This window comes from Enhydra lutris, unplaced genomic scaffold, assembly GCF_002288905.1.
Source record: "Enhydra lutris kenyoni isolate GAN:26980312 unplaced genomic scaffold, ASM228890v2 scaffoldscaffold6, whole genome shotgun sequence".
Taxonomy (NCBI): domain Eukaryota; kingdom Metazoa; phylum Chordata; class Mammalia; order Carnivora; family Mustelidae; genus Enhydra; species Enhydra lutris.
The window spans coordinates 49,582,268-49,600,708 of record NW_019154090.1 but is presented as its reverse complement, the minus strand read 5'-3'; the positions used below and the strand labels follow the sequence as shown (position 1 = coordinate 49,600,708).

General features: G+C 50.7%; 2 protein-coding genes across 4 annotated transcripts in view; one reads left to right on the top strand and one right to left on the bottom strand.

Moving 5' to 3' along the window:
* LOC111141627 (adipocyte plasma membrane associated protein) overlaps nucleotides 1-5,471 on the top strand; it is a 47,565-nt gene extending 42,094 nt beyond the window's left edge. Inside the window, exon 9 of the mRNA XM_022494343.1 lies at nucleotides 3,243-5,471. Coding sequence (XP_022350051.1) covers nucleotides 3,243-3,452 — 210 coding nt within the window. The 3' untranslated portion in view covers nucleotides 3,453-5,471. The remainder of the gene's footprint in view (nucleotides 1-3,242) is intronic.
* The window catches only part of LOC111141628 (cystatin F), a 20,234-nt gene extending 2,144 nt beyond the window's left edge, over nucleotides 1-18,090 (bottom strand). The window contains exons 1-4 of one of the 3 annotated variants that reach the window (XM_022494345.1): nucleotides 17,962-18,090; nucleotides 11,167-11,339; nucleotides 9,686-9,802; nucleotides 7,946-9,142 (exon numbers count right to left, since the gene is read on the bottom strand). In XM_022494345.1, coding sequence (XP_022350053.1) covers nucleotides 9,065-9,142; nucleotides 9,686-9,802; nucleotides 11,167-11,339; nucleotides 17,962-18,031 — 438 coding nt within the window. In that variant the 5' untranslated portion in view covers nucleotides 18,032-18,090 and the 3' untranslated portion in view covers nucleotides 7,946-9,064. Of the gene's footprint in view, nucleotides 1-7,945; nucleotides 9,803-11,166; nucleotides 11,340-17,961 lie in introns of those variants that run through there. The other 2 variants (XM_022494346.1, XM_022494344.1) reach the window with 2 other exon arrangements.
* Between the last annotated feature and the right edge of the window lie 351 nt (nucleotides 18,091-18,441).

The following is an 18,441-nucleotide window of genomic DNA, read 5'->3' as shown; positions in this document are numbered from 1 at the left end:
TTCCTGTCTTGCTAATTTTGGCCATTCTAACGGGTGTAAGGTGGTATCTCAATGTGGTTTTAATTTGAATCTCCCTGATGGCTAGTGATGATGAACATTTTTTTATGTGTCTGATAGCCATTTGTATGTCTTCATTGGAGAAGTGTCTGTTCATATCTTCTGCCCATTTTTTATATGATTGTCTGTTGTGTGTGTGTTGAGTTTGAGGAGTTCCTTATAGATCCTGGATATCAACCTTTTCTCTGTACTGTCATTTGCAAATATCTTCTCCCATTCCGTGGGTTGCCTCTTTGTATTGTTGACTGTTTCCTTTGCTGTGCAGAAGCTTTTGATCTTGATGAAGTCCCAAAAATTTATCTTCGCTTTTGTTTCCTTTGCCTGCCAAAGACTAACTATTAACAACTACTGTTGATTAGAAGCCTCACCAGTAACAGTTGATTAACATGTAATTTGTAGTTATATGTATTTTTATAATAAAGTAAGCTAGAGAAAGAATATTATTAACAAAATAATAAGGGAGAGAAAATACATGTATAGCATTGTATCTATCAAAGAAAATTGCACATAGGTAGACCTGCTATGGTTCAGACTGGTGTTGTTCAAGGTCAGCTGTGTATGTGGTGTACGTGTACATGTTTACACATGTGTTCATTTATTTGTCATCTGTTTATTTAAATTGAAAACTGTAAGTAATGCTGGTATTTTGGCTTCTGGTCCCATATCACAGGATTTATTCTGGTTTTCTCCACTTCCATAATAGTACTTCTCTTCTGTAATAATGAAACACCTGGATCCTATTATCCTTCATATCTGTTTGATCAGATTCCCAGGATGTCACCAGTCTGTGGCCATTTCCCCCATCACACGGCCCCTGCTAGGGCTCTGGCATCCACACTGGGCCTTCTCCCTCCTCCTGGCCATGTGAGGCACCTGCCTTTCCCCTCAAGGGTTCTGATGCTTTTACCAAGCTGTCCCCAGGTAAACACCCTCCTCAATCTGCCTGGGCTCTGCCAGCCTGTGCCAGGCCCTGCTTGGGCTCTAATACCCTATTCCGTGCCCCTGCCCGCCCCCCAGTGTGGACTCTCTCTCACCCTGCTTGGACTGACTCGTGGTCTGAGCCACTGTGGTTCCAGCCTCTGCACACACCTACCTTGCTGGACCCTACAAGCTGCTCCCTGACTGACTTCTGCAGGAGAGGTGTGATGTAGTATGAGACAGTTTTAAAGAGACAACTGTAGCTGCTTCTTGGGGAGCAGCCTGTAGCATGGCTCCACAGGCTGTGAAGAGCCTGGTGTGGAGGAGGCTGCTGAGCCAGGAAGGGTGGTGGGGCAGGGCCTAGGGTGGGGATGGTACGTACAGAGCACGTGATAATACCCTGTGGTGCCAGGCTTGCAGGGACTGGAGAGAAGGGAGGGCTGGGGTCAGCAGCTGTTGTCTAGGACCCTGTTTCCTTAGAAACACAGGGTGTCTATCAAGTTTGAAGAGCTATTAGCAATTCTGGGTGGAGAAGGGTCAGCCCCAGGGTTTGGAAATTGGGGTGGAGATTTGAGAGCTTTCTGGGAAAAAAACTTAATCCCAGGAGAGGGGATGACATGCCTTAGGGATAAGATGGAGAGAATAGAGAAGGAGGACCTGGCACTGAAGTGAGGTGGCATTTCAGGGGCTGTGGGAAGTCTTATGAAGTATTTTAAGCTATAATCAACTCTGATTGCCCTAAAACTTTCTAGAACACAGTTGATTTATATGACTGCTTGGACCTTTCCAATGACTAGGAGACATTATTCATTGGACATTTACAGTTGTTTGGCTGTTTACCCTTATATTAAAAGGTATACATCTGGGGCACCTGGGTGGCTCGGCTGGTTAAGCAACTGCCTTCGGCTCAGGTCATGATCTCAGAGTCCTGGGATCAAGTCCCACATCAGGCTCCCTGCTCAGCAGGGAGTCTGCTTCTCCCTCTGACCCTCCCCTCTCATGCCCTCTCTCACTCTCTCTCTCTCAAATAAATAAATAAAAATCTAAAAAAAAAAAAAAAAAAAAAGGTATACATCTGCCTATTAATTTTTACTCACTGGTCTTAGGCAGTAGCATACTGTCATCATTTCCTCCCTGGTGTCCAGCTCTGCCAGAAATGGTGTATCTCACCCTCTGGTTTCTCTGCTTAAAACCCTTCAGTAGTCCCTTGTGGCCCTTGACCTGGCTGAGCCACGGGGCTCCTGGAGGGTGCTCTGCTCCTTGTGGATGTTGTCGCTACACTGGCTTCAAGCAGAGCTGCCAGGGCCTGGGTGGCAGGGGCACATTCATTTAACCTGTCCAGGTCTTTTCTCCAACATGAACCACTCTCAGATCTCCATCATTTGCACTTTGCACATATGAAATATTTTAAGCCCAGTCAGAGGGCGTGGCATTTATTCTAGTTAGGCTGTGCTGGTTTTAACCTGGCATTCTGGGGTCCATGTCAGCATGGGCTTAGCTTCAGTACTGTGTCTTCCTCGGATGTGAGGAGCCATGAACCCTTCTTTCGGTTCACCCAGGTCATCTGGAGTGGCACCTGCGTTGGGTCTGGTGGGTACTGTGGCGAGGGCTGTTGGAAAGCTACCATCCTGGTGCCAGGCTAGCCTTGCCTCTGAATGCATGTGACGGGAGGCTCCTTGGCCTACTGTGCATGGGGGCAGATGTGGGGGAGGTCTGCGGGGTGACAGGGGCAAGGGAGCTGGGTTAACCTGCCTCTGCTTTATGTAGCTTTCCTGTCATTAGAAGAGCTGGGCCATTACAGGATGGTGAGGGGATGTGGCATTTGTGAAAAACAAAATTCAGCTGAATACCTGTCAGCTTATAGGCTTTGTTCAGTGACTCATGAGTCAGAGACCATCCAATACAGATAGAAAGCTGGGAGGAGCAGTACAAAATGAAAGACTTTTATAGGCAGGAGGGAGAGGGAGCAAGGAGGTTACACTGGAAAAAAACCAGGTTGGTTATCACCAGCCTACTGTCCTTTAGGGGATGGCAGGCAGATTACCTCACATCTGGTACTGTTCAGGTGATTCCTGATTGACTGGTTTAAGATTCCATTTCTAGGACAACCCAAACTGTAAATAAGGTAGGTCTCAATTTGGTGACTTGGGGCTGAGTGTAACTGAATCCATTTTGAGCCTGCGGTCGTGTTTTTAGCAGGCTGGATCTGCTCACACCACCCTCTTGGTCAGAAGCTAACCTCTCCTCACACTGTGCTTCCCTCCCAGCTGTTTAGTCAGGAGACTGTGATGAAGTTTGTACCACGGTACAGCCTTGTTCTAGAACTCAGCGACAGCGGGGCCTTCCGGAGAAGCTTGCATGATCCCAACGGGCAAGTGGTTTCTTACATCAGCGAAGTGCACGAGCACGATGGCCACCTATACCTGGGCTCCTTCAGGGCCCCCTTCCTCTGCAGACTCAGCCTCCAGTCTGTTTAGCAGCCTTGACCGTGGCTGTGCCAGGAGTCCTCACACTGGGCACCACCACTGGTCCAGGAGATCCTGTGCACACAGCCCTTTCTTCTTGCACCTGCCAGTCCTTGGACATGGATATTGGAAGTGGACAGTGAGACCCTGTGGATATCTGGGCCCCTGTGGGATACCCCTCATCTGGGTTTCACATTGCAGCTAGAGGGAAGCATAACATGCCACAGGGAAGATAAATCCACGTTAAACCATTTTCTCTTTAAAAACCTTTCTAAGTACAGTGATTCTCTAGGACTTATAGTAGGCCTCAGGGTTTGGTGGATAGAGCAGTAGATGAGATGTCCAGGGATCTTGTTTTCACTACTGCTGTCCTGCCAGCCTAGTACCTTTACTATAAAATGCGGTAATACCTGTCTTTGGGGGTGGGGCACAGGAAGGGCAAGGAGACCTCAGTGCAAAAGTGTGGAGGCTGGTGGGTAGAGCTGTATAAGTGGTAGAGCTGTATTCTCTAGAGCCGTATGGGACGTGGGCCCTTGATCCTATGTGTTCCCTTCTATAGCTCGCCCCCTCCAGCCTACTTCAGTTTAGCCCCACTCTGAACCACAGGGTTTTCAAGACTCCTGAGTCCCCATCAACCATTTAAAGACAAGGACCTGAGTAAGTGGATAGAGGCATGTTGATCCCAGGAGCTCAGAATGGACCTGCTGGACTTTGTGAATAATCTTCCACATCGATGGAATGATCCAGCAGTTGGATACTACAGGGCAGGATCTAGGGGAGTCCTGTTGACACCCCTTTGTTCCTTACCTATAGACTAGTAGATGAATAGTGTACATTTTAATATCATTTGCTGGAGTGTCACAAGCCCGAAATCCTGACAAGTATGTACAAACCAGTCCTAATTTTGTCAGGGGGACCTGTATAATAATGATAATTAAATTGACTTTTCTGCTCATTAACCTTTTCTGATGGTGTTGCCTGGGAGTTTCTTCTCTAATATAATTAGGTTGGTGAATGGAGTTTGATTCCATTGCGGGCTGATAGGAGGATACTTTTGGCCAGGACCTTGCTTAGGGACAATCAGTCCATCTGGCTTGCTCAGTGTCCCTCACAGGGAAGCTGCCTCTGGCCATCACCTCCTGGTGGTGCTTCATTCTGGGCAAGTCAATATTACACTGTGTTCCTATTTCCAGCCCACAGAATGGGGCTGCTACCTGCTCCTTTCTGTCCTGGCTGTTTGTGAGAATACATAAGACACTGTGTCTCTGGAATCGTTTTCAGTCACTTGACAAGGAAATATTTTAAATAGGCAATGATGACTGTGGTAAAACCTTTACTGCTTGTGCGGTGTTGCACTGGCTGGCAACAACCCATCTGCTCCCTCTCCCGACCGTGGCCCCCATCCCCTGCGCTGGCCTGGCCTCATTGTAGGGGAAAGAGTCAGGATCTGAAGGTTGGCTCCTCTGTTGTGTTGCGTGCTCAGGGATAGCTATAAGTGCAGCAACAGTGGGACAGAGCCGGAAACCGGCTTCAGTCCAGCTGGTGTGACCCAGAATGTGTTAGGTCAACGACTCAATGTTATTTATGTTACTTTAGGGGAAAGAAAATTGCATATAGATTATGAAATACTTTTGAATGGATGATGGTGCACCCCATATATCAGCTGTATAGGAATAAGGTAAAAAGTGATCATTCTGCCATAAAAAACAATTTAAATGTGCAGAGCGTATAAAAGCTGACTTCTTGATTGAGAACAGAGGGCTTTGCTTTTTAGTCCTTGCTTTTCACCAAGGTAAAGAAGCTGGTAAATTGCTTTTCACAGTTTTTAGCAAAGGAGTCTTGATTTTGACTTAGATGTTGATTTTCTGTCTCAACGTGTCACTTCCTGTGTTTTATCTGGTAATTGCCATGCTGAGGTACAAAATATGGCCTCATTAGGTTTAAATATGTGGTATGGTTTTGTTGTAAACTTAAAGCAGATTTGCCCTAATGTGAATTACTAACATGCTTTTAAAATTAAATCAAGTGATTCATTCATTGTGTGCTTCTTTATTATCTACTACAAAACCTCCAGTGGGACTCAGATACTACCTTTAATAGGACAGAAGACCTATTTTGTGATTTTTATCATCAACATGCATTTGCAGAGTGGTATTTAGTTTATAAAGTGTTTTTGTGAACACTGACACTTTACCGATGGAAAGAGATAATAGTCATTTTATAGGGGGAACTTAGGCTTGGGGGGGTGGTTGGAGAGGATTTGCCCAGACTCACTGGGCACACTGCTGAGTCAGGACCCATGGTCTGGCTTCGAGATCTGCTGGGAAATCTGGGAGATGAGGCAGGATGGTGTTCCTAGGACCCAGCCCAGGGGCTAGATCTTGGCTGCACATCAAAGTCCTCTGGAATTCCCAGTCTTCCAGAGTGGCCTAGCATCATCATAGTTTCAAGCTTCACAGGTGGTCCCCATGGCAATGGTGGGGCACTCCTCATTGCCAGGGCCCACCTGTACCCTAGAGAGGGGCTGGGCTGGGCGGACACCTGGAGCAGGTAGAACTAAATCCTTGAGAATCTCTGTATAGCTAGTGAGGAGATGTTGGGCATGGCCAGGGAAAGCTCTAGAACACTCAGGGCAAGACTGTTAGAATTTTGACTGGTTTTGCTCAGTTTTTGAGACCTTGAACAATGAGTATTTTTTCTCTTCGGTCCTAATTCTGGCATGTCTTAGAATCCTGGGTACTTAACTTTATATTTTCTCAGTGAGAATAACACTGATGATATCACAGCTTCCCTCTGTGTCAGAGTCATTCCCTCTGAGTCAGAGTAAAGCTCTAAGTTTAAAAGAGCAGTTAAAATTGGGTCGGCAAGAAGACCAATTAATAAGACAATGCCTGCTACCTATGGTAAGTTACACCATCTCCATGTAGGTGTTCTGTTTCATCTGTTTGAATCCTACCAAATGGCTCTCTGGCCAGTCTATTCCCAGGTTGGGCTTTGGTGTGCTCGGTCTAGAGAGAAGTCTTTCATGGGGTGGGGTGGGGGAGCAGAGTTACATTGCTAGAACAAGCCTCATGCCCATAGGACCTGCTCTACGTCTCCAGTAGTGTGGTTGGCAGAGGTGTCTCTGTGGAGGACCAAGGCACGTGAGCTGTTGGCTTCCACAAATCAGAGTAGCCTCACACTGGCTCACTGACTCAGACCCTTTCCTTCTGGTGCCACCATGCCCAGTCTAAGAGTTAAAGTCAAGCATTGTCTTCTGTGAAGTATAGAAGTATAGAACATAAAGTATACTGAAGTATAGAACATAAAGCAGATTGGGAATAATAAAACAGCTGACATATCATAGAGTTCAGGTCACCTAGAGTTCAGACCCTAAGGTCCCCATGTAGAGAAAGTTTGCAGAAGCCTGAGATTTGGGGACCTACGGTCAGCTGGCTTCTGCAGGAGCTGGTTTGTCTTAGTTCTTAGACTTCTCTTTATAGGAAGAGATTTTGAATACTTGGCCCCAAATGATGTTTTGAAAATTGTGGGCATAGGTTAATGTTGACACCTGAGAATTTTGGGATTCAGATTTGAGGCTTCCTTCTCTGTCCCAGAGGGATGGTCAGCCCTGGCTTCTGGCTGGGCAGAGATTGGGGGTGGGAGGGTTTCAAATGCAGCTGGGCTCAGAGCAGAGGTCCTATGAGGCTACTCTCCCCCACACCTGTGTGTGCATTCTCATGTCTGACCATGAGGCCATGTGAGGCCAGGTGGGCCCGTAAACCCTGGAGGCCTAAGTAATGATTTTCACGAAAGGCCTGGCCTTCCTGTGCTCTGGACCATATTTAAATGTTAATGAAGACCGACTGGGAGTTCACATGAGTTCCTTCCTTCATTTGCTGCATCATCCTGCCCCTTCAGCTCTGCCCCAAGGCCCATCAGACTCTGAAGCTCCAACACCGGTGTTCCTGCCAACTTGTTTATGTATGCATGAGGTCAGCAGTGCTGGTGAACAAATTTATCTTGATGAAAGGATGGCCTTCAGAATCATCAAATAACTTAAATGTCTTGTGGCATAGTTGCCACCACTGTCCCTGAATTAAATGACCACAAGAAGATGAGCCAGCAAAAATGAATTCGGATTTGGAAATAAAAGCTCTCTCCTCACTGAAGGAAGCCAAAGGGTAATTCATTTTTGGTTGTACATACTGATCAAGTTTACAGCTGCATACTGAATTGTCATACATCTTTAATACAGATTTTGTTTCCTATGAATGATCAAGTCCATATTTTTTAAAGATTTATTTAGAGAGAAAAGAGCAGGGGAGGAAGGGCAGAGGCAGAAGTAGAGGGAGAGATTGATTCTCAAGCAGACTCCTGGCTGAACATGGAGTCCTACCTGGGGCTCTATCTCACGCCCCTGAGATCATGACCTGAGCTGAAATCAAGAGTTGGAGGCTTAACTGACTGAGCCACCCAGGTACCCCAAGTCTGTGTGTGTGTGTGTGTGTGTGTGTCTGTGTGTGTGTGTGTTTGTGTGTGTGTATTTTTTTTTTTAAGGCAACAGTGTATTGTGTATTTTGTACTAATCTATAGTTTGAAGAGGACTGGAGAGGAAGAAATCCAAAGTGAGAGGCTCTGCATTCCAACCCAGGCAGGCGTGCAGGGGGGCCTATCTTCTCTGAGTGAAGCCCATCTCTGTCTGCAAGCTTCTGGGCATGTCTGTGGTCTGGCCTTGCACTGCTTCCAGTGTCAGCTGGAGCCCTGTATTTGACAAGGACGCCAGCACCTACTGCTCCCTCCCCAGCACAGTGTGTCCATCCCTAACCCAGGCTCCCCTCTCCTGAGGGGCCATGGGGGGTGGTCCCAGCACTCTGCCTGCCCAGGTACAGCTGAGCACATCCTGAGCCTCCAAGGCAGTGGAGGGAACTTGGGTGTATGACTCCTGGTCAGAAGAAAGTCCAGCTGGAGCGTCAGTGCCCTCCAAAATGGGGTGCTACTCATTACACCAGTTCATGATGTGGACACATGCTGGCCTGTTTCTAGCTGTTCTGGTCTTCAGTATATTTTAGCTAGCAGTGAAAGTCTGGAAAAGGCTCCAACGGGCTTTATGGAAATCACTTAGACTCATAAGATCACTCAGTGAGGGGGAATCCCTCACACAGCTCACCTCGCCTTCCTGACTTCCTTTAACAGGAAAAAAGCAACAGCTGTTGCTTTGCAATGGTCAGTTCTTTATTCATATTTATTCATAACTTTATTCATGCACAAAAGGTCAAGATGCACAATAGCTGAGTTGTCCCCCTGCCCAGTGCTGTAACCGTTAATTTGGTCAAAGGGATGGATCCCTGCGCTTTCATTGCTGAATGTGGGACCACCAGGTAATCAGGTGGGAGTGGATGGGAGGGGGCTCACTCAGGGGTCCATAACCTGAATAATTACCACCAGAGCATTGGTGAAATTAGGGTTAGAAGAAAATGCGAAATACATAATCCCAGCTACTCTATGCTGAGCCCAGGGGCTCTCCCATTTCTGCTCACTGGTGAGGGACTACTTTGGAAGTTCCGAGGGCCTGTGACAGCCGGGGCGGGGCTGTGACCTAGCGCAGTACAGAGCACGAGTGCAGTGTGGCTGAGAGGCGGAAGTCAGTGACAGTGGAGAACGGACACCTCGAATTTCTGGAGCCAGGGGATGACCCAAACTTCTGAGTAGCAGCTGAAAGTCTGCAACAAAGAAGGGCATGCTGAGACCCCCTGTCGCAGAGGCCACCCTCCCGAAACGCTCCACAGAGGTTAGGTGCCCCAGTGCTGCTGCTGTGGGCTGTGCATACACGCCTTTTCCTTATGACGTTCTCCCCCTGCCCTAAGTTTCTATTTTGAGAAATTTCACATCTGCAGAGAACTTGAGAGGCTTAAGAATATATGCTTTTCACTTTCTTTTGCAAATTAGATTGTGATGTTTGCTCTCTCCTGAAGGTGTATGTGTGTATATGATTTCCGAACTGTCTGAAAGCTCCTTTTGTTCTAACCTCCCCGGCCCCAAGCCCAGGGTGTTGATTTCCTGGAGCTGTGCCCCTCAGGACGGGTGGCTGGACGTGCGCTCTTGGGAGACCTCCCTGTGTTCCCCTGGGTCTGTGGCTACTGCAGGGATGCTGGGAGTGAGATTTGGAAACTTGCAAGCAGAGATGTTTCCCAAAGCCCTGGGGAACGGGTGAGGGCTGGGACGGCAGTGAGTGGGTGTGAGGAGGTGAGACCCCTTCGTTTTACCCTTTTTAAGGTATGGTTGGTCTGGAAGTCACAGTTATCTAGAATAGGGTGCTGGATCTTCTTGCAAGAAGTTCTGCCAATCTTCATGTCAAGCATGTACTTCAGGCCCTTCACGATCTAAGGGGAAAAAGGGTCAGGTGGGTGTTACTCGGTCCAGGACAGAAGGGTGGCTGCTCCTCTACCAGCAGGAGGAGGTATGGAGAGGGGGGAAGGATGCCAACATATGCCCCCTTAAAGGGGCTGAGGGTGTGGAGGCCTGTCTGGGACTCATGAGAGAACTCTGGGAGGGAAGCTGCTGCTTGGACCCAGGCCCCTCTCTGCCTTTGTCATTCCTGTTCACGATGCCTATTCTCGTCCCCAGAAGAGACTGAGGCTCTGAGTCCTAGAATATTTCCTTCCTGCCCAGAGCTCTCCATCAGTGGGGACGGCACCTGTGCCTCACCTCCATGCCCAACACCCACCTGTGGCCAGTGCTGACCCGCCCTGAGTGCCAACAGTGGTAGCTTGTTTTTTCCCCCAGTTTGAAAATCAAGCTTTTCCACTTGCACGTGGCAGCAACCTGGTTCATTCTCACTATGGTCTTCCAATAAAGCCTTAGCCCTGCCAAGGCCCAGGTGGAATAAAGTCGTCCCAATGTCACTGAGGGATAATTTCCCATCCACCCCCTCCCACAGGCCCTTGAGCACTGGCAGGCACACCAGGAACTCGTTCTGTTCCGCAGGAGTTGAGAGTCTGGCTCACGAAGATCCCACAGTCCCTGGGGCTGAGTCCCTGGGGAGGTAACACTTTCTGATGGGAAATCGGCTTTTAAAGCCCACCCCACACCAGCTTGCCTTTCTGCCACATGCTTTCTAATCATGAAAATATGCTGCTCTTAAAGAATTTGTGATTTTTGAAAAGAATAAGGATTATAAGAATTTCCAATAATCCTATTACACAGGAGAAACTGTTATCAGTATGCCTAAAAACTGTTGGTGTTAGAGTGGGACCCCCTCACCCTCTTTCCCTGGGGTTTGTGTGTGGGGATGGGGCAGTGATTTGGGCAAGCTCTCTGAGTGACGTGGGCCCATATGGACAATGGCAAGAGGTCCCTTGGCGTTGTGGTGCAGACAATGGGGCGAGGTGGGGTGAGCCAGGGCGGGGGCTCTGATGGGTTAGTGGTTCCTGCAGGCCGGCATTCTGCTTCTCCCTGACTGAGAGCCTTCAGCACGCCCATCTGTGGGGGCCTGTTCCACCCCTGGCCTCCTGGGTTCCACTTCAGATGTACTATGGGCCCCAGCCTGATGGCTCCGCCCAGGAGGAGCCTGTTTTCACAAGAGGCATCTCAGGGCCTTCTTGCTGTGCCCAGGGTGCCTCTGGCTGCTCATGGACTGTTTGTGGCAGCCTCCTGGCCTGGGTCTGGGTTCCAGATGGGCATTAGGCAGGTCGGTAAGACAGGAGCCACTGCAGCCTGGCCTCTTAGAGGTGTCCCTGACCCTCACCTGGACCAGGGCTCTGCTGATGTGCGACTCCTTGAACAAGAAGATGTCATTGGTACAGTTGTTGAACCTTTCAGCGCTGTGTCTGGCTGCTTGGAGGACTCCTGGGTCGTGGGGGTTTATTTTTTTGGGAAATCCTGGCTTCCGATCTGGGTTAAGGGTCTGGGAACAAAAATCTGAAACAGAGACGCACAGAACCAGACAAAAGCATTGCTATGACCAGGGTCCTTGGGCCCAGGGTCGCACCTCACACCTTGTTTCTGCCATCTGCTCCCCGTGTGGCCCCTGGTCGTCTACCTACCCCTCAGCCAGCCACCCCACTCTCCACAGTGCATTGTTGTGTGCCCCACAATTGCTCCCTCCTCAGAGCTGAGGACTAAGCATGAGGGGTGGCACCGTGAGGTATGAAATGTAGTCCCAGCCTGCTGTGCCTGCCCACACAGTCTTTTGCGGAACCCAGGGTCATTGCTAACACGTGTTAAAGAAACCCTGAATGTGTCTTCAGGTGGCGGAGCCTCCAGATAGGACGTAGCCCCAGGGCTTAGAAGAAGGTGCCCAGTTGGCCTTTGAGGACACTGTCATCTGGATCCAGCCCCTCCATTTGTCCCCAACGAGTGGACCACGGAGAAGTGCCCAGAGGTCCGTCCTGCCTTCTCCCATGTGAGGACATGGCTGCTGTCCTCTCCCTCAGTGATTCTTGTCAGAGTCCACCCAGCATCCAGGCTCTGGGTTAGCCCATGCGGGGGCTGCACCCTGGCACCTAGCTCCTGGCAGCGGCATAGCACCTGATGCCCCTCATGTGCTGCCTCCTGCCATGCCCATCTGGGTGCAAGTCCAAGGACCGGGTCAGGCCCGTGCGACTTTATCCCACACAGCTCCATTGCAGGGCTGGCATGTGGTGGAGGGAGGGATGATTGGCTTTCTTTCATCCTTCCATGCTCTTCCAATATTCTAAGGAGGCCCATACTTGGATAAAAGATGGGGTAAGGAACATGAGGGGCTTCTACCCCAGCACATGGGTCCCCCAGTGTCTGACAGAACCAGGGACCCCCATATCTGCCCCTCTCCTCTCCACATCTTCTGTCGCAGGCCCCACAGAAGCAGAGCCTGGCCACACCCCAAGGGCCCTCACGGAAAAAGGACCTGACATCATTCCTCCATCCAGCTCCCTCCGTGGCCCTTCTGGAGCCCTCCTCATCCTGCAGGTACTGGGCGTACAGAAGCTTATGTTCACTGGAGCCCACGTTCCATAAATACACAGGCATGACAAACATCAGAGCAGCAGGTGAAGCGAGGTGGGAGCCGTGCGGGGGTCTGTCCACAGCACATGTAGGACCAGGCTGTGCCATCTGCCCCAATCTGGGTGGAGGGGCCGAGAGCAAGCTGGGGGCCGGGAAGACAGAGGGGTCTGAGGGCTCAGGGCCCCAGCATGGCCGAAGCAAGGAGGGCCTGTGGGGAAGGGCTGAGAGGCAAGGCTGGGCCCACCATGGGTGTGTGCTCATTGGGGTTACAAACTTCGGATTTTATTATAAAGAAAACAGGGCTGTAAAAAACCCCACAGGCTCTGTATGGCCACAAGTAAATGGTGGCCTTTTCTGGTTGGTGGCTCATGGTTAATTTAAGTTTCTGTCAATTTCTACAGTGGATAACTGATGTCTAAAAATAACAAAAAGTTGGGATGCCTGGGTGGCTTAGTCAGACATGTGACTTCAGCTCAGGTTATGATCTCAGGGTCCTGGGATCGAGTCCGTGTTGGACTCAGCACTCAGTCGGGGAACCTGCTTCTCCCTTTCCCTCTGCCCCTCCCCTGCTTGTGTTTTCTCTCTCTCTGTCAAATAAATAAATAAAATCTTTTAAAGATAACAGTTTGGGGGGGAAATCTAAATAAACTGAGAGGAGGGAGAAGGGAAAGAGGGTTTTTAGATTTGTAAACTGCTTCTCTTTTGGAAGATACTCTCCTAGATTTCCCTGAAATGTTAACATGCCAGAGATGATTCAGAGCTGAGCTGTTTTCATTCATTAATTAAATTTAACAGTGTGAAGTTCAGCAGCTCAGTGGCATGGCTCCATTTCAGGGGCTCAGTAGCCACACGGGGTCATGGTGGTGGATGCAGAGAGGGACACCGTGTCCTTTCAGAAGACCCCACGGGACTGCACTGCCCTGAGACTTCACTCTGCTTCCCTCTGCCGTGATCTCAGGGACCACCTGTGGCTCAGGCATCTGTGTTCAGTCTGGGGAGACTGTGCTTAGCAGGAGGCAGAGGTGCCGAGGCAGCAGGAAGTGGAGACTTGGGGAGTGTGGGTAGTGGCAGTGGTAACCAAGCTTCCGGGCTGAGCATATATAAGGTGGAAAGACTGGTGCTGACCTGTGCCCACTCCACCCCACCCCACCCCGTCCACTCCTGAGAGACAAGCTCCAGCTCAGACCCGAGACACCCGAGTATATTTGGGTGGTAGAAAATAATGGCAGAAGGCATGAAAGCTCTGGGGGGAGTCAAGATACCATCTGGTTCCCTGGTGAAGAAATCTCAACTTTAGGGGAGGAAGCTGGCAGCATGAATTCAACAGAGCATGGGAGCTTTAACAAAAGCTGCACTGGGATGTCCCACTGGGGACAAGGAGTCTCCCACCCATGGGGACTGACAGAAGGGGGCTGAGGGAACTACCCCCTACCTTGTATGGGGGGTCGGGTTATGGGGCCAGTGGGCTGGCTGGGCTGGTGAACCACCTAGCAGGATGGTGCCTTGTATGCTGTGCACCTGCTATGGGCTCTTGTGTACGTGAGAGCCCTGCTTAATGTGCGAACCAGGACAGTTTGGGGGGCATCTGGCTGGGTGGTCTGCCCTCCCCGATGTGGGGTGCAGCAGAAGGAGCACTGAGAGTAGGCAGAGAAGACATGAGTCTATGTGTGTTCTGGGACCCTGGAGGGGGGCATCCCATGGTCAGCACTGCCTGACCAAGCAGGGCCCCACCTGGCAAATGGGTCTCTCCCAGCTGGATTCTTGGGCCCAAAGCTGAAACATCAAGATGAAGCTCATGATTCTTCTGCAAGGCTCCCTAAGCTTTAGCAGCCCCATGTATCCGGCCCTCTGTCCCTGATGAAAACAGCATACCGCCGGTACCTTGCCCAACATAGGGTCATGGCCATCTGCCGGTCCGAGTTCTGTCCACGACCAGCACTGGGATTCTCCTTTGCAAGAATCCAGCCCTCCTAGGACAGTCTTTGCTAAAAGTCTCCAAAGATGGAAACAAGGAAAGCTGCTTGTGTTTTGCTGGCACTATTGAGTGTCAGCAGCTGGGCTGGTCAGGCTAGGTCAGGCCCTGGAACCCGCATTTCCCCAAGCCGCCCCCATGGCTGTGACTCAGGTGGTGGTGCTGGGGGGTGCTTCTGGGCTCTACGCACAGACACCCTAAGTTGTGGGGGGGATGGGCCGAGGGCTGCTTCCCCGGCACCTGTGCTCACGCACCACACGAAGTCCAGTGTGATTTGTACTTTAAACCAAAAGCCATTTGGGCAAACAACTGCAGGCTTCATTTCTGCTCCTCCATTTCTGGCAGAGAAAGAAAGAAGCTACTTTTGCTCAAGGGATGGAACCTCCAGTGTATTCTGGCCGTCAGAGCTTAGGGCTCCCCCTTTCCCTACTGTGGGGATCAACATAGCTTCTATGTTTTGCTTTGTATAAATTGCTTTTTGTGATTATAAGCTTGTCTATTTTGGGTAGGAAATTTGAAAAATACAGAAAAGTATAACAAGAGCAACAAAATGTTATCACTCTTACTATCTCAAATTAAAAGTCAATCTTAATAACCAGTGTTGATTTTTTTTTTAAATAAAATGTATCAAATATAATTTAGCTTGCCTGGAGCAGGATTATAAATGAAGCGAAAGAGTAAGCCTTCGTGGCTCAGTCAGTTAAGCATTTGACTCTTAGTTTCAGCTCAGGTCATGATCTCAGGGTCGTGAGATCGAGTCCCAACTTGGGGCTCCAACTGGGGAGCCAACTTGGGCTCCACGCCGAAGGGGTTCTGTTTGAGATTCTCTCCCTTTCCCTCTGACCCTGCCCCTGCTCACTCTTTCATTCTAGGAAAGGAAAAAAAAAAAGAAGTGAAAGTAGGCGAGGCTGAACCTCAGATTTGTATCTTTTTGGAACACATGATGTCAGTTCCTAAGTGATTCGGTAATGTTACAAAAAGTCTAGGGAAAATACTGACGTAGGTTTATTTTTATCTAACTACATGTTTTCCTAAAATATAGGCTTTAAGTCAGGAAAGCTTCACCAGTGCAGTTGTCTAAAGAAACAATAAAAGCTCAATTTTTAATTAAAAAAGAGTTGAAAGTCAAATCTATTTTTAGGATTCTTCAAGAGAAATCAGCAGGGAAAGGCTTCTCATGGAGAATAAACATCCCAAAGAGGAGCTCTCCCTCAGGGAAGAACGGAGGCCACCAAGGGAGTACTGAGCAGATGGTGACAGTGCCGGCTGGGGCTCGGGCCAGGGGGTCAGTCCCTTCCCCATGAAAGGGGGCCTGAGCTGATCTCAGAGATGTGGTATCTGGGGTGTGTGTTGCGCAGCCAAAGTCTGGGGAGCAGGAGAGTTAAAGCTGTCCCTCCCTTGTCACCACTCTGCAGGCAGCATGTGGGTCCCTATTCTAAAGGGGAGAGACTGAGGCCCCAGGGGAGTGCAGGGTAGGGTTACACCAGGCTCAACTAATTATAAAGCCCTGTAATGAGAAGATGAGCCACTGCAAACTTGGCTGGGGGCAGGGGAGGGGGGCAGAATGTGACATGGCAGCCCTGTGGAGCTTCCCAGGAGAAAGTTATCTCTTAACAGGTTGAGAAAGGACTTTTGGGTTTCAATGGAATATAAAAGTGTTGAGGACACTGATGTGGCAATTTCCTAAGTCCTGAAGGGCTTAGGGAGGGAAGATGCCACAGGGCTCTGCCTTTAGGTCAGTGCACTTTAATATCTGGACAAGGGGAGGTCACATGCCCAGAGGACACCAGCATCAGGGGCCCTGTCACCCCCACAAGAAGGCACTGGAATCTGTTCTCCGAGGAGGAAAAGGAAAGGCTGTGGGAGCTGTGGGAGCAGAGTTGGGGTAGGCTGAGTTCCTGTCTCTGTCCAACCACCAGACAGAGGGACCTCCAAGCCCCTCTTTCTGAGGCCCTTGATGGGGCCCTCATCTGTCAAATGAAGGAAGCACCAGAAGAGATTGCTTCAGAGGGGCATGTGGGGTGGCGTGGGTAGGCCACTGGTATGGCAGAGACTCGGAGCAGGGATGTGGACAGGTGGCTGCCAAGCACCCCAGGCCCAGTGAGAATGCCTTCCACGTGCCGGCGCAGTCAGGCCTCTCCAAGGCCCAGGAGTACTGAAGTTCTTTACCCATCTCCTGGGTGATGACCCTGAGGCTTAGGGAGGCTGCAGGTTCCACAGCTACAAGGTTTGGGGAGTCTGTAGTACCCTACTCTCTGCATGTGTGTGTGGGCTCTGGACTTTCCAGCTGGCGCTCAGTGATAGAGAGCAGGTCTGGCAGGGGAGGTCTGCTGCTCTGATGAGGCAGGTGGCTCCCTTTTGGGCGTGGACTGGAGAGGGTTTTATCCAACAGTGAGCTATGGCAGAGGGAAGCCTGCCTGTGAGAGGACACTAACAGTCGTCCAGTGCCACCTGTCTCGGAATTCCCCATGCAGTCTTGCTCCCGTCCCTGCTCTGTTCCGTGAAGAAATGGAGGCAAGGGGAAGGAACTTGGCAAAACAGTTGACAATGACCAACAATTATTAAATTGCCATGCAGTTAGGATGGCAGGCTCCACATCTCTCCAGGAGACCCTTCGCTAAAGAGTGTGAAGGAGTGTGCTTCTTTGTTCTGAACATTCGGTTTCTTCCCCTGACTTGTGCCCCTGGGATGGGTACTAAGTGGGGGGGAGGGGCAGAGAAAGACAGTGGTATCCTGAGAAGAGGCCTCAGCACGGGAGCTAAGAATGAAGGTTGGGGAGAAAGAGGAGGTGGGTGTCCTGTCCCTGAGGTCCCCATGTGCAGCACTCACCCAAGACAGTCCAGGGGCCAGAAGCAAGTGTCACCATGAGGGCATGTGATCCCTCCACTAGCCAGGAGGTTAAAGAACATGGGGTGGGGGCCCTCTAAGTCTCCACCAGCAACCACAGCCTATGATTCCAATGAGGGTAGGGCATGGCCTGCTCCTTTGTGCTCTATTAGGGACCCGTGCTCACAGGCTATGTAACTTGGGCAAGTAACCTAATCTCCTTGTGCCTCAGTTTCTGGAGCACAGCAGCAGTGCCCTCCCTCCCCTTCTCCCCTGTGCTGGCCTGACAGGAAGTGTCTGATCCGTAGGCTCCGATGGTGGTGGTGGTGGGGGGGGCAAGTCACAGGACAGCAGCCAGCAGGCAGGAAGCACAGACATCAGATAGAAACTGCTTAACAACCAAGGGGCATCCTAGAGCTTGGTCCTCTAGGAGGGGCCACAGGGAAGTCTCCCTTGGGTAGACAGTTCTCAGTCCCTGCTGAGACCGCAGGGCGAGGGATGACAGAGGATGCTTCTCTTGCCCCGAGGCAGGCCCCAGACCCCCTATCCCTTAAGCCCGCAAGGGCAGCTGCTGCCTGGAGGGGAGCCGCCTGCCCCTGCCGCGGAGCAGTCCCCCGGGGCTGGCAAGCCAGCAATGAGCCTTGGGGACCCGGGCAGGAAACTCAGGACGCGTCCCGCCGCCGTCGGACCTCGCCTCGGGGATCGGCCAGAGCTCCGGAGCCCAGGCATGAAGCGGCCCAGGGAACACCTTGCTCTTACCTCGCAAATGATCCCCGGTGGTGCTCAAGACCAGGCAGCAGAAGGCGAGCAGCACCCCAACGGGCCGCATGGCTGCCTGCCTAGAGGGCAGCGCGCGCTGGGGGAACTGGGGCCCCTGCCAACGGTAGTGCTAGGGAGCCAAGAGGGGGCCCCGCCCCGCAAACCGCCCCTGGCCGGGATGGGGGCCGCCTGCCTCGGGTGGGGGCGGCGCCGTGAGGGGGATGGGGTAGGGGTGGAGGGGGTGGGGGTGGGCGGTGATGGTTTCTTGCTGAATCATTTTGACCAGAAGCTCCTCACCTGCACATGTCTGGGCTACAAAGTCAACCGCTTCCTTTAAAGAGTTTCCAAACAGCTATTATTTGCATGGGGAGGAGAAAGAGAAATGAGAGCTGTGAGAAAACAAAACCTTTGCGAGTGTCTACCCTTGAAATACGCATGGAAGAGACATCGCATTTAAAAAGTTACTCGGGGCGCCTGTGT